Source organism: Scomber scombrus, chromosome 1 (genome assembly GCF_963691925.1).
Source record: "Scomber scombrus chromosome 1, fScoSco1.1, whole genome shotgun sequence".
NCBI classification, from domain to species: Eukaryota; Metazoa; Chordata; class Actinopteri; order Scombriformes; family Scombridae; genus Scomber; species Scomber scombrus.
Genome location: NC_084970.1, coordinates 20,892,984 through 20,916,715, shown reverse-complemented (window position 1 = coordinate 20,916,715; position 23,732 = coordinate 20,892,984). Strand labels below are relative to the sequence as shown.

Genomic DNA, 23,732 nt, shown 5'->3' with positions numbered 1-23,732 from the left:
CAACAGTGCTACTGTTGAATGGAGACAAACCTCACACACCGGGTGCATTTCCCACCATAAGAGGCATTTATTCGCTCTCTAAATCAGTTTAGAATGTAACCATCTACTGCATGTGCTGTCATTTCATTAGAAGTTCCACAAGTCCATGAGAGAAAATGTTCAATTGATTAAACCCATAACATCCATTGTAAATCAAGTCAACAACATTCTTGGCGATGTCTATGCTTGTTTGGCCTCTTCTCTCTCTCTCTTTTTTTTTGGAAGCAGATGTCCACTGTCACAGAGTGATGGTTTGGTTTGTTTATTGGGGATTCCAGGTCTCTCCCTAATCTGCTCCAGGCTTCAGCTTGGAGAGCCCAACCGCCACGATTGATCCCAGCAGCTGGAGCGGCAGCGAGAGCCCTGCCGAGGACATGGAGAGGATGAGCGACTCGGCAGACAAGCCTGTGGACAATGATGCCGAGGGGGTGTGGAGCCCTGACATTGAACAGAGCTTCCAGGAGGCCCTGGCCATCTATCCTCCTTGTGGACGCAGGAAGATCATCTTGTCTGATGAGGGAAAGATGTATGGTGAGTACAGATGGGGAGTGTGCATGCCTAAGTTTAAATCCAGTCTTGATCTGTGTATTTGTGTGTTTTTGTTCAAGCTGGAACTGGAAAGAGCTTAACGGGGGAAATGCATCAGTACATGAGTAATGTAATACAAGACTCAATCTCAGATTAACCTGTGATGTGTTCTCTGATGGTGGCCTTACAGACGCCACTCTGGTTCACAGAAGTGCAAGTTTATAAGTAAAGCAGCATGAACTATTAGTCAGTAGCAGATGGTACTGCGGCTGCCACCAGCTGTGCCCCCTCTCCTCCCTCCACTTCCCCCATTCCTGGCTGGGTGATGTCATGGAAAGAGGGAATATTTTCTCTCTGTGGTGTTGGACTGTCTCATAGCCTGTCAGTGTCAAGTGAAAGCAGAAAGCCCCTCAGAGCATTCGCTTGCAGCTGTCATGTGACCCCTCCGGCCAAACAAAATGTAAATTCTAGGAGTTGCAGTGAAAACCCCCTCAGCTGCCACTACAAAGATGTGGGCTCAGACAACAGGACCCTCCCCACTGTTTTCCCCTGTCCACATCCGGAGCGAGACGACCACAGAAGCCGTCCCTCTCCTGTGGATTAAAGCATGACAATTCAGTTTTTTGTAGTTAGAAATGAGCAGCGTTAAGTGCAGGCCTCGCTGTTATTCAGTGGACATCTTTAATATGATGCAAATGTTCAGCTCTCTAGTAGCCTGTGACATTGACATTATAAATATTCTCTCAAATATACTATTTTTGTCAATTTTTGGATAGTGTGGGAAATTAAGCTTTTCTCATTAATCAGATTAGGTAGATAAATAGATGAAAACTTATTTTAACAGGCATTAACATACACTAGGATAAAAGGCAACCAACATACCTCATGAAAATAGCTTACAGACTAAAAAAATAACTCAAACTGAATCATGTTTTCTTTCTTTGGGCTATAAAAGAAAAAAGCAGGTATACTGTGGGTCTTGATTGCGTAAGATGCTGTGGTTTTAAACACACAATAACAAAACCTTTTTTTTGTTTTTGTTATTGTGGCTTTAAATCTCTCTTCAAATCTGCTGCAGAGACTGCAGGTTTTAACAGAGGTTCATCCTCCCAGATGTGTTCTGTATCCGTCTCATCAGTATCCTTGGACTGTCTCTTACTGTAACTCAGTCAGACCTGTTAGACACAACAGTGAAATGATTTTCTTACATTTTTAGGTGTGGACACAGAGAGGATACTGAAACACATGTTTTCATGCTGTAAGATTGTGGCAGAATGTCTGTGTTGTCTGTGGAAAGAGCTGTAGGAAGACAGGAGAGCTACGTTTTATTTATTTATCTTTTGGAGATTAAAGGCAGATTTGTGGATGCAGTCCTGTTTCTTACCATATCTGAGTTTGTTGGGACCATGTAACAGGGAACAGATTGAAATCAGTCTGATGTATGTGTGCTTTTTCTGGATGCTTGTTGTTCAGCCACACAACTGTTGCTGAAGCACAGTGCCAATCCCATCATAACTAACAATTCCCCAAAAACCAGGAAGGCATAAAAGATGCCACAGGTCTTTCTAGGAGAAAAAAGCAGCCATGTTTAATTTAGAATAGACAGTGTCAGGGCATTACTAGACCACACTGTTTAAGAAATATCAAATTAGAGGAACAGTACAGGCAACCTTGCATAGTGTGATGGCTTATAAGTGTGTGTATGTATGCACAGTCACATATGTAAATAGTCAATTGGTCATTTTAGATCTAGAAATGTTGAGCTGTTGAATGTTGTTTTGTGGCAAAGTGACATTCAGAGGCATCAGGACTATCCAGTAGTATGGTGTTGATGCCTTTACCATTGTGAATTTATTTCAACCAAATCCTATAAATCACAGACAATCACAATAGAGCCATGGCCACTTAAATTACATTTTTTAATCCATTGAGGAATGATAGGAATGTGATTGAACTCCTTTTTTCCCCTTTTCAGTGATCTTACACAATGGGCCAGATGCAAGAATATGTTCGTATTTTTCTTCTTAAATCTGTCGTACTTTTCTCGTGAGGTGGAATTTACGAGTGTGCAACGTCGGATTCACCAAACACTCGTATCACCAGGAAACAGCCGTAAATGACTGAATCCCACCTGTTCTAAATGAACGCGCGTTCCCGAGAATAGTAAATTAACATGAATGACGCCCCCAAAATACCATATAAGGTCAGACGACCCGCAGGTTGTGGAGAAGCTCCATTCATGAAAATGGCACTAAAGACTAAGAATAAGAACTTTACGAGCTCTCAAACTGAGGTCCCGCTCTCAGAAATAGATCAACAGAAACACATATTATTATTTAATGTTAGTGGTGGAATTAAAGGTCCTGAGAAAGACAAAGAATGAGGAAAAATGACCTGTGCTGTGAACGCTGTCTCAGCTGTTGCGCGCAGCATCACAGAAATAAAAACAAAAATGACTGAACATGAATTATGCCAGAGGATGTCATCAGCCAGGGAGTTAAACTATTACTTCGATAAGCAATATTTCAATTAAAGGAATAACAGTTATTAATAAATAGTCAGTTTATATTGTGGAAAAGTAACTGTGGAAAAGTAACTGTGGACAAGTCGCTTTGTAGTTTCGGCCGCTAATATTTATATTGTACGCTTGCATTATATCATAGTTTCAATTGTCAATTCAAATGACTGATATATCTACCTAAATTGTTAAATAGCCTACTTCTTTATACTAAATAGCCTAATTATTTTACAAACAGAGTAATGTCATCATGATTATGGATTCAGAAGTGCAATTTAATGAACGGGACATAGTATACACTTTCCCCCCCTTCTCTACATCCCCTGTAGCTCACACCCATTACTCAGGGGTCTCTAAAATACTGACAATATCTGCTGGCGGATTGCTGTCAGCACAGACCTGCTAACACCCGGGATGACAACGCAGGGCAAACCGGCAGAAGAAGCTGGAGATGAGGGTACCCGTGTGGAGGTGTTATGTGTTCATTAAGTGATTATCATATCTTGCTTATAGTATATGATGTCAAACCCCCCCGGAAAAAAATTTCCCCAAAAGACATGATATCGTTGGCACACTGCCATTAAACAATTAGACAGTAACAGTCGTGCTTTATTGCTTTGGAGGACTGCAGGTTGGTTGTGCGTGAGAGGTACAACAGGCCTGCATCACTCGTAAATTTTGTTCGTACCTAAGAGAAAATCCAAAATACGAGGAAATTGGTGAATGCGGCAAATCCTCGTAAATCACTCGTATGCATGGTTTAAGAACGAATCTGTGCGTACAAGTGGTTCTTGCATCTGGCCCATTGTTCTCTGAAGGTATATTTGACTCAGGTGTTCATTTTCTTACTCTTCTGTTTGTCAACATAAGCAAATGAAAAATAAATGTTGTCACATTCTTGCTAGGACAATATTGACAGTGTTAGATTTTTTTTAACCCCTGCCTCCCTCTGAATAAAAACTTTCAGTTATCAGTTGCCAAAACAAATATATGGTTTGTTGTTTAAAGCGGTTATGTACCAAGGAAAAGGGCGTTTTGCATCTTACTGCTCTTATAGTATTTTTTGCTTTTTCAGAACCACTGTGTCTGACAGATGAACCCAATCTCGTACCTTCTTTGCTTAATACAAGGCTTTGAGTATAAAATCTGTTATAAGAAATTAAAAACAAAAATCAGTCCGATGTATAGAGGTAGCTTTACTAGTTAAAGACCTAATAATAATTTTAAAAATGGAAATCTTACCCTGGGTGCACGTCCCTATAAAAACCAAGATACTTTCATTGCCATGAGAATATATATTTTTTGGTTGTATGCCTCAGATTTCCATCTATGAGTTGCTCCTTAGCGATGTATGCTGTGCACTTCTTTGGAATGCCATCAGAGATGATAAGTAACCAATTAAGTGGTCCTCCATGCAACTGCAAGGGATTGATTTGTCTAAAACATCTAGTGATTTGTCTTTTAAAAGGCGAAGGGCCCTGCTAACAGTGGTGAGGCTGATATGACGCTTTAATCCAGGTCTATAGGGTTTATAACAGCCACAGACAGACGACACACAAAACCTCTCAAGGCATCTAAGATGAAAGTTGGCTACAAGGAGACCGGTATTTTGTAGTTGAGAGACTCAGGGGATGGCATAGTGTTCCATACACAGAGCTCATCACAAGAGGAGCTGCCCTGAGTGCCCTTAAGCCCTTTGTTATCCTGGGCTAGAGTGCAGTTAATTAGCAACAGTCTCTATAGCAACTGTGTAGTGGTATAAAACAATTTCTAATTTCTGCTTCTTAGCTTATTGTGGTGTTTACCTGAAGTGTTTTGGATGTGCTGAGACCAGTGTTGACTGGCACTGTGCCCATTCTCTGAGGCTAATTGTAACTGCGATTGAAGACACTACATCTGCATAGTCTACTGCATCACCCGGACACTTGCCATGGCCCCAGAGTTTACTTAGGAGAATATTTTAGGAAAAGGGAAATAGGGGGCACTGGCCCCTAGCCAAAGGCCTAAGACTCTGCACTTGCATAATTCACCTGCTGTGCTAGGCTGCATTCATTTATCCCAGAAATAGAGTTGATAAATGAAACAACACGCTTCACTCAAATTGTATGTTTATTCATTGAGTTATGTATTTGCACTTGCCCCGCAAGCTAAATGACATTGGTAAATTTTTCTCAGTTACTGTTGGAAAAAAAGGCAAGAACTGATTTCTATTCCATCTGCTGACAAATAAATATGTAAATACATACTCTACTTGTAGGCTATACCACATGGTGTTTTTCTTGCTTTTCCTTCTAAAGAGGCAAAACCACCATTTGTATTTGATGCCAGAGCTTGAAAGTCCTTTCTAACAATTATGATGGAGACCTTTCATGGGAATTTCAAACCACTTTTTTTATGCCTGTGTCACTGTGTCTTATCTTGTTCTGATAAATAGCAGTGAGGCTGCAACTAAGGAGTATTTCTCTGATTGATTAACTTGCTGATTAATTTTACGTTTGATCGATTAATCATTTGTTCAATAAAACCGGAAAAATGCTTATCATTACATCATGGAGTCCATGGTGACATCCTTAAGGTCTTACTTTGTCCAACCAATCCTAAATCGAAGCAAATATTTTGCAGTTTTACTTTAAAAATTACCTAAACGATTATTCAATAATCATAGTAGTTGCAGATTAATTTTCTTTCCATAGATTAATCGATTATTACAGCTCTAAATGGCAGCATACCATTAAATGCATATATTTATTTAAAAAAATGAAAAATGCAGTCAAATCCCTACATGTTGTAATGTTCACCTTACAGGCGACACGATGCTTCCATCCTCACGTGTCTTTTGATGTAAAGCTTTTCCTATTACCACTCTACTGTTTGCTCTGCCATCTCGTCAGTGATCCAGCCTAGACCCCTCCTGTGGGAACTAAGTGGCACTTGGTTTGCAGAGATGCCAAGGATGAGTTAGATATAATGAGCAGACCTGGCTTGCCCCCGATGGCCCAACACTGTGCTCCTCTGGGGCTCGTCTCACCGGGCCGAGCATGCTCTGAGACAGAGCGAGTGGACCTGATCCTCCCTGCTGGGCGGATAATGAGGAATTCTGGGATCAGCTCAGGCTCCCCGAGTCACCTGCATTCACTCAGAATGGAGTGTGAGGAACTTCATTGCAGGAGAGGCATCACACACCTCCAGAATAATCCCTCATTTGTTACCCTGCCATTGTCAGTGTAAGACTACCGTGTTTTCACACACGGTAGTGAAAAAAGTCCAATTATTGTATTTCTTTCTAAAAAGGAGAAACTGTCGAAAGTGTAAATAGTATTGATGCAGTTATGATGAAGGGAGGAAGAAGTCATCCTGAATAAGGAATCAAGATTTGAAGGTTGGGTTGTGACAAACTGGTCTTATTCATTACGGGTCGCTATGGAGATGTCTTATACTTCTCTCAGCCTGACACAGTGATGAGGATCAAACATGTCTTTGGTTTATCGAAATGGGTCAACAAGCATGAAGTGACCTGGTTTTATGTCCCTCCTTCTGACTAGGGTGGCACATGTCAGACAATAATGTGCTGAAAAGGTGTATCTATTAATGACATTTATACATTGTTTCATGTACAGTAACTGACTAATATTTTTAATAAAGAGAGACGGTGAGAGAGCTTTTGAGCAAAAACTAAATAGAAACTTACACTCAGTTTTATATTGATGTTATTCTTTGTAATGTTCCAGTTTAGCAGGTGATTTAAAAGCATGTTCGAGAAAGAGTGTCATTCATGAGGTATGAAAGGTTTGTCAGTTTGTGTCTTCTTGTCTCTATTATTTTGGTCATCGATTAATCTGATGATTGTCCTTGATAAATTGATTGTTTGGTTTAAAAAAAAAAAAAAAAAAAAAAATATATATATATATATATGATCACCTTTTCAAAAAAGAAAAGTTGCTGATTAGTTTTCTGTAAATCGACTAATCGATTTATCAAGTATTTGTTGCAGCTCTAATGTGATCTTTTCTCTTTTTACTGTTTCTTGTTACTTTTACTTTTGCTTCTGTTGTTTTACACCTCTGGCCAGAGAGAGGAAGACAAATGAGATGTCCAGTAGACACTAGTCAGTGTTTGGACAACAGGTGACAGAAAAATCCAGATTATAGATAATATGAGGTCTAGTTGATTTCACTGTACTCGTTTTGCTTGATTCAGTTTGTTCATATCTTTATTAACCATGTGTGTTTCCGAGATGCTCCGAGAATGTGCACTTAATGAAACTCAGCCCCAAAATGGATCCACATTTAGAGCTGTGCTGTTGCTGAGCAGCAGAATTGATTGTGAAGTGCATATTAGATAGATGGATGGATGATGTACTTTATTGATCCCAAATTGGAAAATTCTTGTGTTACAGCAGTAGGTTATCCATGATTTGCACGGACACCGTAAATACACACTAAACTTCAATACTAGAAGAGAGGAAAATACATCTATCGAAAAACAAACAAACCACAACAAATAACAAAATAAAATAGCTCAATACAAGAATATAAGAAAAAACCTTAGCGCACACACTATAAATATTATAAAATATAAACATATAACATATACATCGGTCAAGTGTGCAAAGTTGTCCAACACGCCAAAATCTTCTCGCAGAATACAGGGGTTGTTTAACCGTCCTCTTCCTCCTCAAGTCACACACTCTGTGGTCTTCGTTAAATTCAGAAGCAGATGATTTCTTCCAGACCACTCAACAAAATCGTCCACCAGTGCTCTGTACTCCTCCATCCGCCTATCACTTATATACCCAACCACTGCAGAGATGTCAAATGACTTATGCAAGTGGCATGACGGAGTTGTACTGAAAGTCTGAGGTTTGCAAGGCGAGAAGGAAGGGAGACAGCACACTCCCCTGGGGAGCTCCTGGACGACTCTCCATCATTTCAATCAGAGCCCTGGACTTGTTATCCCTCATTGCTGGAAGCTTCTCCCTCAGTGGCCAAGACCAGTCTCTCCAGCACCATCATCACAAGAGATGTGAGGGAAACTAGTTAATCGTTGTTGAGGCCAGATGGAGTCATCTTCTTGGGATCAGGAACCAGGCAGAATTTCTTCCACAGCACTGGTATCTTCTCATGGTTCAGGCTCAGGTTGAAGGTGTCGCAGAGTAGCAGATATCTGACTACAACATATCATTTCATGGCAGTCTGATCAGGGGTCAGATTTCAGCTCTTAAGTTGTGTACATGTTGTGATGACCAACCAAAACATGTGGCTCGTGTGAGATTCCTGCCCACAGCCTCATGTTGTGGGGGGTTCACGACTTACAACATGAGGCTCAAAGTGTGAGCAGCACTGATGCTGACCAGGCTGCGAGATGACATCACTGGAAGAGGGATATAAAGAGGTGATGTTGTGAGGCAGAGATTTTTGCTTTGAATTTTGGGTGTTCGGTATTCATGATTATCAAATGACCAAAACGTGCAGTGCATCATTATCTGAAAGGGTTGAAGTGGCGTCATTTTACACTTTGAAATGCAAGAAATCAAAATTAATTTTTCTGGCTCGCACCATGGTATCACATTAAATTGCTGCCAAATCAAATGTGTTGCATGTTTCAGATTATATATCAATTGTTGTAGAAATTGAGTCCTAGTAGATCTCTAATTTTTACAAATTTACAGAAGTACTATAGAAAGAGCCCGGACTACATGATTAGTGAGTCTGATAGTGACTTTCTGACTGTGTGAGTAGAAGTGTTTGCACTGAACGGTTGGATTGCAGGCCTCGGCTCTCTGCCTGCCTGCCTGAATCAGGAGTACACGGGGTGTGTCCCAGCTCTGAGGTCTGTGTGAGGCCCTTTGAGCCAGGCTTCTGGTTTCAGGTTGCATGTTCCCAATTGGCTGCTTTTGTTTGACTAAAACACAGTGAGACACTGGGCTTCTTAAAGATGCAGTGTCACTTTCATGCTCTCTTCAAGAAATCATCTGTTTCATGCTGATTACATCATATCCCATTGATGAAACACTTTTATTCTGATGAGATCATCTCACACTGATGGGACCATTTTGTGTAATCAACATATGAATGGAATCTGAATGCCAGTGTTATTCTCTCATCCAGAGCACAGGGACCTCACTCTAGTGCGAACAGAGACTGTAATCTCTTTCTTTGCTGTTTGTGTTACAGAGAAAGGTCTCTCGACACTGAACAGCGTCCCTGGAAACAAAGGAACTGCAGCCACAGCCGTAAAATGATCATACTCAGTGCTGTATTATGGTCTGACCTTATATCCTATATGTCCAATCCTATTTCTTTGTAATATATAATAACATTAAGTGCTTGTTTATGATGTCGTGACTAGCAGGGTTGTTTCCACTGTTGAGAGGCATTAACTGTTTGGGACCTCTCCTCTCTTCAAAGTTGGACTCAATTACAACTTTCAGACAAGACTCCCCCAGCTTGTGCTCAGGATGACAAAAGAACGTGAGTCATGCAGCCCATCATGACCACAAAGTTTGACTTTTCATTTATACATATTGGCCACAGCCAACATGTCTTCCTTTGTGCTCAGATGCTGAATTGATTCCAAGAGATTGAAAATATTGATTTGACTCAGTTCCTTACTTTGTTGTGGAGAAGGGGGGGTGGGGGACAGTGCACCTTACTGACTGTTAGCGCCATGTTCACACATTGGAGTTGCCACACAGCTAGTTCCTCGGGAGACCCATAATTACAGCCGTCCTTTCAGATTAGTCCAGCAGCCTGTCCAACTGTGGCTTCACTCCCTGGTCATTTATTTCATCCCTTTCCCTCTCCTGAGAGGCACACCTCAACACAATGACCAGGCCATCCTCTACAATAATGTATGTGATGATAAACACAGTGGCTCCTAATTGATAGAGTGATTCAGACAAGGGCTGGCTGTGCAAATTGGTCCCCTGTGAGTATATTGCACAGAGTTGGGACTAGCAGGTTTCTGCTCTGGCCTCATTTGAGAGGCGTTGAGCAGGGAGAGAGGAAATAGAATGGGCTGGACCTGCTGGGTGATAAAGAGGCTGTCTTTGCCTGCTCAGCCCCGTCTGAATACAGGCACAGTTCAGCAGAGGTTGGCTGCTGTAATCCTCTCAGTGTCTCCAGGAAGGCTCAGGTTAGTGACCTGCTGCTTTGTGATGTCTTGTAAGATTTTGAGACAACACCTCACCTTTAATCCCCCACTGTTCAACTAACACATTAGCTCAACCGCTCCTTACCCTGCCCCTGCAATAAAACCTTTTATCCAGCTCAATAAGGTCATTTGAAGTTAAGTATTGATTTCTTTTGGTGTCCAGAGAAAAAATGGATTCTTAAAGAGCTGTTAATTACAGTTACACACTGCTTTATAAAAAGATAACTTTAATTTTTTGCCATGGCTGGATTTTTAAATCCTCAGTGAAATTCACAATTGTCAATTACCTTAAAGATCTAAACAGCAGCAATGTGTGTCGGCAGAGCTTCATTCAGCATACTAACTCTGCAGCTCACAGTGCAACAACATGACTTGATTTGTGTTAGTTCTGTCGCTCTGTAAGCTAACACAATGGAAAAAAGCTCTCTGCTCAACAGAAGCTGTTCTGCTTTCTTAACCAGTAATGCACGATGAGACAGGGCCTGATGATATTGCCAAACATGTTAGGGTTAGGGTTAGGGTTCTACATCAATAATTATTACTATATATATATATATATATAAATAATCCTCAATTTACAGTTTTAAGACTATTCTCTTTTGGACAGAACTATAAATAAACTAGTTGGTTAATTATGGCTTATAATATACAATTATTTATTATAAACACAAATGGGTGATTGATGATGGGTATTCAACAGAACCAACATGGCTTTATGTTAAACACTGAATAAATTGTGATTGTGCTTCCTGTGTGATTCCCATCACATCAAACATCATGTTTCAAGTGTCTCAAACATTTTAAAGGTAATATACTGAATATTGCAGATTCTTGGCAACGTCACTACTAAGTTTTTGCAAGAACGACTAATCTGTCAACTGTCTCAATTGAGGAATTGTTTACTCGAGTAGGTAACATCGTTAGGTAAACCAGGGTGTAGTCTTGCCCTCAGAAAAGTTTGTGAGAAATGTTTGCATAGGTCGTCCATTCTTGGTGTGAGCTAGCATATTAGCATGCTAGCCACAAGCTTGTTCACTCACCCTCTCCTCTCCTGCATCTTCAACCATGCACTGCCAGCGTTTGTTCAGGAAGACGCCGGCCTCCTGAACGGACTTAACCTTCTCCTACCGCCGTCTGTGGTTTGAGGAGCAGTGTGGCTGGGTAGTGCAGAGTGGGTTTTAAGCCAAGGTTGTAGAGGTCCCTCATTACCTCTTCGGCACAATTTCTTCATCTCTGCCGACTGTTTTCTCACACTCGGGTTTGACTCTAGCAGTTGCTCTTTTTTGTGTGAGTACTACTACAGACAGATGGTCATTCTGCATTATTGTAAGTGGGAGGGGCCAGAAACATGCGTCAACCACATGCATTTGTTTCTCTGCTGTACGATTGGTTGTTAGTGTAGCGTTTTTAGGAAAGATAAAGGAAAACAAACAAAAAAATAACTATTGAAAATAAATCTCATAAATGTTTCATCATTATCATCGAAGAGTTTCATCAGGAAAATAATCCTTTTATCGCCCAGCCATACTCTGAGACCAAATGCAGTGGCCCTCTGTGCAAATAAAAGCACATATGATAGAGAATAAAACCTCTGTGTGATGCTGTCATGGTCTCAAAAGAGATAAGTTTTCCTTTTTATCAAATGTACAAAACGTATTCCCACGAAACAACCCACTCAGTGTCTTGTCTCTGAAATTCTCCGGCCTCAGGGAAATGATCTGCTCTTTATTGTAAGCTTTCTTTTGTTTATGCTTTTCTCGTCTAAATGAAGACTGAATAGAGTTGTTTCCTGTGGATATGGGAAGGAACACCCATGTACATGTGAGGCCAGAAATGAAAGGGCCAGTGAGAATTTTATGAGACATTAAAAAGACTGCTCGGTGCTAATTACACTGAAAAGATTACCATAACAATCACCTTCCAACAAATAAAAAAAAATGTGTGCTGTTTTAACAAGTTAACAGCCAAAATACATTTTAAAATGCATCACCACCACTCATACTGCAACAATGAGAAGGTATATTTATGTGTGCACAGTGTACTTCCTGATTATTATATTTACAAAATCGGGACCTATACATAGATGCCAGTTTTATGAGAAGATAAATGGGCTTGAACTCTTATGTTTCAGCTAGCAGGCACTGTGTGTGTGTGTGTGTGTGTGTGTGTGTGTGTGTGTGTGTGTGTGTGTGTGTGTGTGTGTGTGTGTGTGTGTGTGTGTGTGTGTGTGTGTGTGTGTGTGTGTGTGTGTGTGTGTGTGTGTGTGTGTGTGTAAGGAGGGATTACTATTGTGTCCGAGAGAATAGCTTTGGTGTTTGTGATCACTGTGGCGTCACGCATGTGACGTCTGGCCTTGAAGTCTTTCTTATAGACCCACGCTTGCAATGCGAGGGGCCGACAATACAGGAAGTTAAAACACTTGTAACAGGCAGCTGGTGGGTTGGAGTCAGATGTTGTGATTAGCGAACTTTATCTTCTGACTTCCACAAGAGATCTCGCTGATGAGTAACTCAGACCTGTATCATTATTATTGTTATTATTATTATAATTGTTATCGAATGAAGAAAAAAGGCTCATAAATGCTGGTGCTACACCTTCCTCGGGAAACACCTGCAGGGTCTGGCCAGCTGCAGACCTTTTTATATTTAGGTGTAATTGTTTGAGCTCACTGACACATTGTGTTCTTAACACAGCAGCTGTGCGTGATTTATTCTTGTGATTTTATTTATTAGACGGGAACCTCCTTGTCAGCGTAGTCTTTGGCCTCTCTCAGCCCAGACTAACATAATGCTAAACTGATATCACGGCGTTTTCCCTCCAAAAAGGGCACTGTCAATTTTCTTTCAAGCCACAAGTCACAGGTTCCCCTCCACTTGGCAAGCAGTGGTTTCCCATTGATACTGCAAGTAAAAGGCTTCCTGCCCTTGCCTGCTATTCCCAAAACCTGGGACGAATGCCTTCATATTGTTGGTTTAGTCTATTGTGATGCTAATGGCTGCCTGGGACCCTTGAGTCATCTATCACGGATGACAGGAAAGCTGGAGCCATTGTGTTGGCCCGCTGCACACACAAACACATACACACACACACACAGGAAAACACAACACACACACACACACACACACACACACACACACACACACACACACACACACACACACACACACACACACACACACACACACACACACACACACACACACATTGGGCAAACTGGTATACATAACTTTAAAGTGAAAGACACCAAATAAGCAGATTATTGGAGCAACAGTGTAAATGAAATGTTTATTAAAAAGAAACATTTGAATAATTATGAACAATTGGAAGTTACTAGATTTGGTTTGATTGTATAATTCATTTTCATTATAGATTGTTTTTTTAATTAATTGATTCATTGTTTAGTCCATTAATAAGAGTAAAAGTTCCAAGAGTTTATGGTAACATTGGCATTTTGCCTGTTTGATATGATCAACCATCCAAAACCCAAGAATAGTCCATTTGTTATGACACTGATTCAGTGCATAAAAAAATGAATACAGTAGTCAGGTGTGAATGGGAATATACACCAACAATACGAAATAAACTAACATTCACAGATGTTAATCATAATTACTCTAATAGTAAATAAATGTTCTTTTTTCATTTCAAGAAAAATAAGTGCTACATTGATAAATAAAGTGGATCGATCATATTTGGCTCTTAGATCGTTTATTTTCTGTGCCTTCAGTTCGGATTTGAGCGGGTATGTTAGCTCCAAAGATTTGTGCTTTGTCTGTAGGTGCTTCACAATTGCCACAGTCTTGGAGAATAAGAGACAAACTGTTTTTTATTGGAAAGTATATCCTTTGTTTTTTGCGCTTAACCTTTGCTCAACAATGTACCTGCAGTCACTTGCTGCTATTGCTGATCTGCTAACGCTACGCTCTCTTTCCAGACATGGGGTCAGATTGTCCATTTAGATTTGTCTCTTTAGAGATCTTTTCTCTGACTCATGCCACACCTCGTCCCTGGCCTCTCCCTGACGTGCAGGAGTCAGTCAGCAGAGCTCTGAAGCTCCACCCTGCGCAGAGCGGAGCAGCTAACTGATCAATGGTTTATTTAAACTTTGTTAATATTAAATATATTGTGGGTCCGAATTGCACCAAATTCAACACTGCACTCTTTATGGTCCTCAGCAGTACACCCTTCAAGAGTGGAGTCAGATCAAATGAAAAATTCAAGAGATATACGAAGGACAAACACACAGACAGAGATTCCTTCCTTTTGATAGAGAAATGAAAGAGAGATGAGCAGCAAATCGTCACACTCAAGATTCTTGAACCAGCAAATACTTTGTATTTTTCCTAGATAAATGATCATTTGATTGAGTTTTTGTTTATGAACTAAATTATTCATGGATCTATTTATAGATCACTTGTTTCAGAAATTAATTGTTTGTCTTTGGACTGTTGGTCGGGATAAAATTAGACATATTGCATCTTGGCATTGAGGAAACAACATTTTTCACCATTTTCTCACATTTTTTTGTGATAAGTTTAATTTAAAGAGTGAAGAATTGAAACAAAGCGTAGTGACAGATATGTCCTTTCAGTCCAGGCAGTGTGCTCTCTATGCTGTGAGGATCTGTGTCTCAGGCCCTGCAGAGAGAGAGCGAGCAGAGTAGAAGAAGCCACACACTCGCAGGCAATCTGCCGACTGATTCTCAGCCAGGCCCTGCGCTGTCTCATGGCAGAGTGCTGGGCCAGATGTGACTGTGGTTGTGCCTACATTAGAAAAAAAGTGCTGTTACAGGAAATGGATGCTTTTAAAAAGAGGAAAAGAAAAAAAAACTGGAGCAGAGCAGTAAAGTACATGCAGCTCAAAGGACGTAACCAAGCCAGTTAAAATGTTTAATATGCCATTACTTAAATGAACCTCTGTTTATGTTCCACAGGTGCTTGCAGGCTTTAATACTGAATTCAGATACAAGCCTTTGACGAAGGACGAAGGGAAAAAAGCAGTGAAAAATTAATCTGTTGTATGGATTTGCCTGATAATCCCCTCCTTTTCTTCTATATTGATTTTAAAAAATCTATTTAAATGTACAAATTAGGTAGTTGAATCATCACAGGTATTTCTTCTGCAAGACCTGCTGTGGATGAAAATAAGCCTTTGATTGTTTTAGCTTCAACCTTCAGTGTATCTTCAGATTAAACTGCATTACAATAATATAAAAAGAAAAGCATTTACAAATATACTTTGTGTTACTGCGTGTACATCTGATTGTCTGGTGGTATAGTTTCCCACCAAATGAGATTAAAATATTTCCAGTGCAGCTACAATAGAGTTTGATAACACCATCGTTCCCAACTATCTAAATCATCAGCTGTGAAGGTCAGATTTTTGTGTCAGTCCCTCAGAATTGAAGAGCAAAGGCTTCTAGCTACACTCACCATTTTAAACTGATGTTCAGTGGTCATAGGTCTAATCCATTGTAAAATAGTCAGGATAAACCAGCCTTAATTGGCTGTGAACCAGAATTTAGTGTGAACACAGAATATGTCATGTTCAGAGTAAACATCATAAGTCACTTTTCTTCTATTGGATATACTGAATCTTTCATACATTTTTGTGCCACAGTGAGGCTCAATATCAACAGGATGATTGAAGGAATTGCTGTAAAAGCATGAAGTAACTAAAGGCCCTGTACTGGCTCTAAGAGCTCTTACAGTTGAAATGACTGATGCTTGAACACAGTTATTTGAGGGCATAAATGTATTCTACAGTTAACTACATTGAAGCACACCTTTGTCAGAGAGAAGATAATATGCTATCTTTTCCCCCTCTGGTTCTTTATTACCACCTCAAGATAGTAGTCAAGAAGAAAATAAGTCAAGGACATGAGCCTCATGTTTTTTCTGTTTCAGGTGGCTGTGTTCACTGAAGAGCAACTTCATAAATGTCAAAGTTTGGTATCATTGGCAGCTCAGATGTCATTGACTTTTTCCAGATTTCTGTGTGTGTCATTGTGAAATATAACAGACATAACACACAAAGTGTAGAAAGTAAGCAGCAGCTACCTTGGCTTGAGGCTGAAGCCAAGGTAGCTGCTGCTAAAATAAATCCTTCCCCCAATGCAGAATTACCTTAAAGAGCAATGCCACTGACGGCCATGAGTTTCATTCAAAAAGCAGCAATTTCTCTGTAAAAATACGAAGTCAATAATTCTTTTGTGAATTTTCTTTCTTGGTCTCAATTACTAAATTCAGGTCCTCTAATCAATTTACCGGTGGTCATTTTGGAAAAGATTTCTCTGTAAAAAAGATTTGAAGACCCATAGTAGCTGCTGTGTGGGCGTTAATTGACAGTTTTCTCACCTGCTGCTCTATCTGGCTCCAGGACTCACACTCTAAGCACTAGTGTCGCAATATTTCAGTAAGTTTACTTGATTATTATAACCCAAGTTTGCACTGGTCTGTGTTTGCTAGCATTAGCAATACCGAGGTGGCAGGGTATGTTTCTAGAGTGAAAGGGAGCACCCTTTATGGTAGAAAGACTGTGTATCAGGTGAAGCCATTCAAAGATGTTAAATATTGTAGTAATCTACCAGTATGTACCATTGTTTACTTGCTAAATTATCAGCTCACTGTGCTTAAGTCACATGACTAAATCCTCTTCAATAATCTTTTTAGAAAAAATGACAGTTCTAACATCTCTTCTCTCTTCGTGATGTTTTGCTCTGATATTTGATTTAATATTTTGGGTTTTGGACTGTTGGTTGAACAAAAGCGATCTGAAGACATCATCTTGTGATTTTTAAAATTGTAATAGGCATCTATCACTATTTACTGACATTTTATAGAGAAAATAATGAATTGATTAATCAGGAAGATGATCAGCGGTTTAATTTATAATGTAAATAATTGTCAGTCGCAGCCCTACTGCAGATGGATATTTAGATCCTCCCTGTATTGGAGGGTGGGTCAGCGTGCAGATTAGAAGAAAGGGCAAAAAGACAACAGCTGTATAAAAAGTGTCACATTTCAAACTAAGTCACTGTTTGATGTGTTATGGTTGTAAAGTTTAGTTCATAAAATGTTCATTAGACACTGCTGGTGTTATGGTAGCTTATGGGATGTTATTTCTGGAGGTGGGATCTCTGAGGTTGGTCCATAGCAGACGGAGACAATACACTCCATTGTTATTCACAACAGAGGAAGGATGCTGACGGCCTAATTGGATTTCTGACTGAATGAGGAATAAGCTACTTGGGGACGGTCTAGGGAAAGTTGAGCCACCATCTCTTTGTGGGGCTGCTGCTGGAGTGCCATTCATATGACTCCTTTAGAGTCATTGAGGTCCAGAGGAGAGTTCACTCTGGCTGGGTGGCAGCTCCTACAGCTGCTGAACAGCATGAGCCTGCTTGGGGGTCACACAATATATATTGAATCCTTTTCTTGCTGCTTTGAGTGACAAGAACACCCCATAAAGAGTTCGTTTTCTCACCCCTCTCCAGGCCGTGCTGTAAGTGCAGGACTTTATACAACCTCTGGGAACTGACTCACATGTAGTGGTGTAGATCTTTCAAAAATAATATGAGAAAACATTTTAAACACAGAAAGTAGAAAAAGTGTGTTACTTTCATAAGGAGAGAAGTGCTACATCATAAGCCTTCCAGGATTAATCCATTATTTCCTGCAGAGGGAGGGACAGACTAAGAAATTACCTGTGAAAAGGGGGGTGTTTTCAAAACATAATTGTCCAACTCCACCAATATTTGGGCAAAAGATGAGCTTTAAAAATTGTCTTTAGACTAAATGAGACAGGATGGCATTAACCTGTTTATTTAAGAGCCATGTATAAACTATAAAACAGAACCACAATAATAATACAAGGGTCTGAATGATTTTTAGTATAGAAATTTGCATTCTACCTTTATATAGCCTCATATATTGCTGATACATGTCGACACCCTGCTCAGCCTCAACAGGGCTACCATTTTATTTACCACTATGGGGAAAAAAATCTAATACTACCGTATTAGTTTGTGGAACAATGTTACAGATTACAGGTGGGAGAAGCAGAGTTATGTCTAAAGCAGTTTCAGTCCCGAATGTGGACGGTCACATTGTTTTCAGTAATAGTTGTTTTGCTGTGCAAACACAGGCAAGAAAAAGAGAAAGCAGGCTAGCCAGGACCCACTGAGCTTTTTTCCAGCCTGGTGAAAAGAATGAATTATTCAACAGTAAGCAAGCTTTCAGCTGGCCATTTGTGTGCTTTGATCTAGGAATCAGGAGTTTGCATGAGTGCCTGTATTGTAATGTTCAGTTTCCACAGTGTGTGAATTATTGAAATCTTTACCCATCTGGTAAAGTTTACACTGCAGGCACACTGCATCAGTAGACTGCGGTTGTTAATCCCCAGATGATGTTTATTTTTCCTGGGAGGTCATGTGACCTGGTTCTCTCAGGCTGGCCTCGCCTAAAGGTTCAGTGTGAAAGAGCTTCAGGGTCAACCTTTAACAAACTCCAACTCAATGTCAAATCCCACTCCTCATCACACCTCCCCTCCCCTCCCCTCCCCACCCCTCTGCTTCCCTCTCTACTCCATGTAACAACAAAATGTGTAGGTGTGGCACGCAGCCAGGTGCTGCATGTTGTTTTCATGTGTATGCCTAGTATACATAGTATCTCAGTTACCAGGTGATTTGGTAGATGCAGCAAAAATGAATGAAGCCTAATACAACAGACCTACAATGAATCCTATTTTCATTAAAGTTATGATGTTCAGTTTCTGTTTAAACCGTTAATTTAATTGTAGGGTCATTTCCTGTGTAAAGTAAAGCTATCTTTGAAGCTTTCATTAGAAATCTGTGACCCTTAATCCTTTCATTGTTACAATTATAAGCCCCTTTCATTTTGAACAACTAACATCAGTGTAAAAAATAAATAAAGATATTTTGGGGCTGTTGAATTAGACTGCACCCTCTTTTTTTAGCTTGGTGGATCTAATAAACTGGCAACTGAGCTTAAACTCAAAGACATTTGATGAAAGCTAAGATTTTTTTCAAGAGCCTTTACTATAAAATATTAAATCAGACTGAAGAAAGCAAATTATAATAATTTTCTATTTTGACAGGGATTATTTTGTAAACTCCAAAGACTTCTAGCTTCAAAAAATGAGACTGAAGGAAACATACAGCCACACTGCCATACCAAGAGCAGCCATGTTTTTTATTTGGCACACAATAGCGTTGAAGCCTCAAAAGATGACACTTTCATGCTAGCTACCTTTTTATGTTTCCATCAACAACAAGCAGAAATCACACCATGTCAGTCTATTCTCTTATCCATCCAACATGTCTGTTATGTTCTGCTCTTTTATACCTCTGAGACTTACGCTTTTGCTCGATCACATTATGTGATCTGTTGTCATTGATTGAAAAAAAATGCCTTTCCCTAAGATACGACTAATTAGCACATGTGGGGTACGTTGTGCTTCCATTGTGTCCTAATAAACGTAAGACCTTTAATTAATAATGAAGAGAAAAATGCTTCATTGTGTTTGAGGTTTGGTGCATTTCACGGAGGAGTCGAGCAAATCCATAGCATTGGATGGCTACAGCTGGACACATAATTAGAGTGCCTCCTTACCTATAATTTGTGTAATAGTTTTGGTTGGCGGCATGTTATTACCATATGAAAGGGCTAAGCAGGGGTCATGTGCATTGCTACAGCAATTAGAGCAGAGCTGAGGGCAGAAGAATGTTTGGAGCCGTTGTTAATTGGAAATCTCTACAAAGCTATGCTTTAATTATAATTTAGTCAGAGCTGCACTGTTTTAAACCCAATATATTCAGTTGCCATTATTTACTGTAATAGTATGAACAGCTAGGTCTGTTTCCTTTCAAAGCGTTGGGCTTTGAAGAGAATGAGATTGAATTAGATTAATTTGAAAGGCTGTGCTGCTACGAGTTTTTTTTTTTTTTCATGCTAATGTCACATGGTGTTTTCATAGAGAAGCAGGATCTGGTTTGTTTAGGACATGCACATATCGGCTGATTTGCATCCATTTGAAATATAGATGTTATGTTATAGAGTTTATACTTCACATATTGGCTTTGTGTTTGATTCTATGACTACAGAGAAACGTAATTATCACTTGGGAGTACATTAATAATACATTAGTCAGGCAGCTAAAATCTACCTAATTCAATATTTTTATTCCCAAAGTTTAAAACTGTAAATTGAATTGTGGTTAAAAATATCTACATGAACTTTCTAACAGTATTTTCTTAATGTCAACATAAATAAAAAAATTTTCCCTACAGCTTAAATTCATTCAAACAAATTTTGCACGCTAACAATTTAATTAACTATTAAAAGGAATAAAATGCACCTCACCAAGGAATTCATTTGTGTTTGTGTTGATTGTGTTTCAGTGTTAATAAGTTGAAACCATGAATAACCGCAGTTGACGACATGTCACTTCACGACCACGACTCAATGTTTAGACGAGATAATTGTTTCCTCATTTACACACATAGCTACAAACCTGGTGATATGATGATTTTTATATTCTTTCTGATTTTATTCAGTTTTTATCCAACAATACCCTCTCATTTGATATTCTGATTTTCTCTTTTGATAGTTTTTTTTATGTCTATTTTGTCCTGTTTTTAAAATAAAGTAATTTCTCTCCTTTTTCCTCTTCCTGCAGGTCGTAATGAGCTCATTGCCAGATACATAAAGCTTCGGACCGGGAAGACGAGGACTCGGAAGCAGGTAAGACGAGAGCGTAAGCGTCTCGATTGCACGAATGTCAGAGGGCTGTCAAATCTCAATGTGTCCAGACTGTTGCCTTTTGTTTCTTCAGGAGAGAAACAAAGCTAGACATAGAATAACACAGTGCTTAGCTGTCGAGGGGACTTCTGAGGCGGACAAATCCCCCGTCACTGCTGTGTTGCATGAACAGATGTCCCTGGATTATGACAACATTGTCACTCTTAGTTGCACTTAAAAGCATCAGAGCTATAGTCAGTTTGTGGAAGAAAAAGTGATTGTAGTGTACAATTCTTTGATTTCCCCTTTTTCAAAGCTTTTACATACAGTGAGACCTTTTACTTAAAACGCAGCCTTTCATTTTCACAATAAATCAGTTGCATACAAAAAAAAAGAAAAGAACATTGTGGAGATATCCCTGAAAAAGAGAGTAGCCACTGTGGCTTAAAAGTACAAGTATTCTTCCTCATGACTAAATCATGGAGGTCATGCACTTGGCTGCAGTAGAAGCATTTATTAATGGGAAGGTGGAAGCCTTAATAGATTGGTACCATCTCTGATCAAAGAGACAGCAGAGAGTTTTTACTGTAGTCGGAGAGTGCATCCTGTCGTCTGTAGCATGCTCTTTGCACTGCACACACAACTCTTAACCGCAGAGTTTAATCTTTATTCCTAGATGTATGACTTCTAGGATTTATGGAATTAAATAAATATAATAATATTAATAATATTGTAAATAAATCAAATAATACACTTTTATTCTTGTATCTAAATTGTCTGATAATGAGCAGCTCTGACGGCGCTTCAGTAACAATTTAAAGCCACTGATTGGCCGTCTGAGCAGGAAATTCATTGTATGACCACTGACTTGAATGACAATGATAAACAAGCTGGTGTCTTAAGTGACATTCGATCACTGTGTGTGAATTGATCAGTCTGGACCTGAAAGGCTGTGCGGTTTCTCTCTCAGCAACTCTTAACACAGAATCAGAGAAAGAGAAAAAGAGGAGGAGAGTTTCTTCTTATTGTTGTGGCTATTTTAAATGCATGACATCTATGTAAGTGCTGTGTTATTTATTTTAGGGCTGTTTTTGTCACAATCTACTAATCTGAAGATTATTTTCTTGATTAATCAAATACGTTTTAATGAAAAAATGCCTGTTGCAATTTCACAGAACCCAAGGTGACCTCTTCAGGATTGTTTTGTGTGACCAACTTTCCAAACCCAAAGAAATTCCATTTACACTGACACAAAACAGAGAAAATCATAAAACTCTCACATTGGAGAAGCTGGAGGCAGAAAATATTTGATTGAAAAATTATTAATCAGTTATCAACATCGCTGCTGATTACTACTCAATCCCTACTTGAACACTCACCTTGGGTGTGATTTGCGTTAGTGGTGCTAGAGGAGAGCGGAAATCCTCGCTGCAAATATCTCATCAGCACACATTACTCCTATGTCAGACTGCTACGGTATTACACTGCTGAATGTTTCATGTGAGAATATTAAATAATTTTGAACTGTGTTAACGTTGGAAGTAAACTTGGCTGGTGAAATGCCTCACCCAGCTCCCATAAGGATACTAGACCAGCCAATTGACATTCAGTACACAGCAGATCACATCTGTGTGCTCTTAATGTGTACTAAAGGGGCCTGCATCCTCCTTAATCAGTTCACTTAAGTGACGACAACACACGTTATTGGCTGTTAGCTTGGTGTGTGGTTTGGACATGCCTCTGTTATGCACCTTATCTCGTTCAAGTGTTTTTAAAACAAAGAAATGTGTAATCCACTTTTATGTTTTTGTTTTTCTTGTTTTTTTTTTCCCCCCTTTCCTCTTTTTAATGGAGGTGTCTAGTCACATACAGGTCTTAGCAAGAAAGAAAGTTCGAGAAATCCAAGCTGCCATTAAGGTACGTCTGGCTTTGCCCAGTTGCAGGGGGCTTTTCATTGCCATGGTTACAGGCTCTTCCTTTGTTTTCCTCCCCTCCCCTACCCCGCAGGTGTCTAGTCACATTCAGGTTCTTGCCAGAAGGAAATCTCGTGAGTTTCATTCCAAGCTAAAGGTATGCGCTTTTCTGCTTTTGGGCTTGTGGTTGCTGTGCGTCTTAACTTCCTGTTTCCCGTGGTGACAGAGTGAATGCCTGGTGCTCTGATTCCCCCCTAACCCAAATCTTCTGACTGTAGTCTGTTTACATCTTCTAACCCCCCTCTCCCTCCACCTTCTCAGTCCATCTCTCACCCCTGATCAGACATGCTGTCACTGTCCTCTTTATTTCATCTACATATATTCATTTGTCATCGTGTGCCTTTGCTTTGAGAGCAGCTGAGCATCATAACTATAATGTAGTGTAAAAATAGTGAACACATTTAGTTTTTTTATATTCAGTAATAAAAAAATATAAAATGGATCAAAATCAAACATTCCAAAGAACTGTTAGGTACTGGTAGATTATACACTTGTTTTCATTTTATTTGAGCCTGACCTATACTAGATTTTTTTGAGGTTGATACCGATAATGATATTTGAGTAAAAAAAAAAAAAAAAAATTAACTATATACTGTCTAATACTTAACTCAAGACATAATGTACAAACAATGTTGACAATCATACCTTAAATCTGTTTCTTTAGATATGCAGGAACGTACTGAGTGAGACTAAGAAACTGTGAGGTTATAATTAGGCACAGTGGTTCTTTGAGCTAAATGCACTGACACTGACAGTGCTAAA

General features: G+C 39.5%; 1 protein-coding gene across 1 annotated transcript in view; it reads left to right on the top strand.

The window, feature by feature from the left end:
* The first annotated feature begins 345 nt into the window (after positions 1-345).
* Positions 346-23,732, top strand: part of tead1b (TEA domain family member 1b) — a 37,424-nt gene continuing 14,037 nt past the window's right edge. Inside the window, exons 1-3 of the mRNA XM_062423002.1 lie at positions 346-570; positions 20,936-21,000; positions 23,005-23,067. Coding sequence (XP_062278986.1) covers positions 414-570; positions 20,936-21,000; positions 23,005-23,067 — 285 coding nt within the window. The 5' untranslated portion in view covers positions 346-413. The remainder of the gene's footprint in view (positions 571-20,935; positions 21,001-23,004; positions 23,068-23,732) is intronic.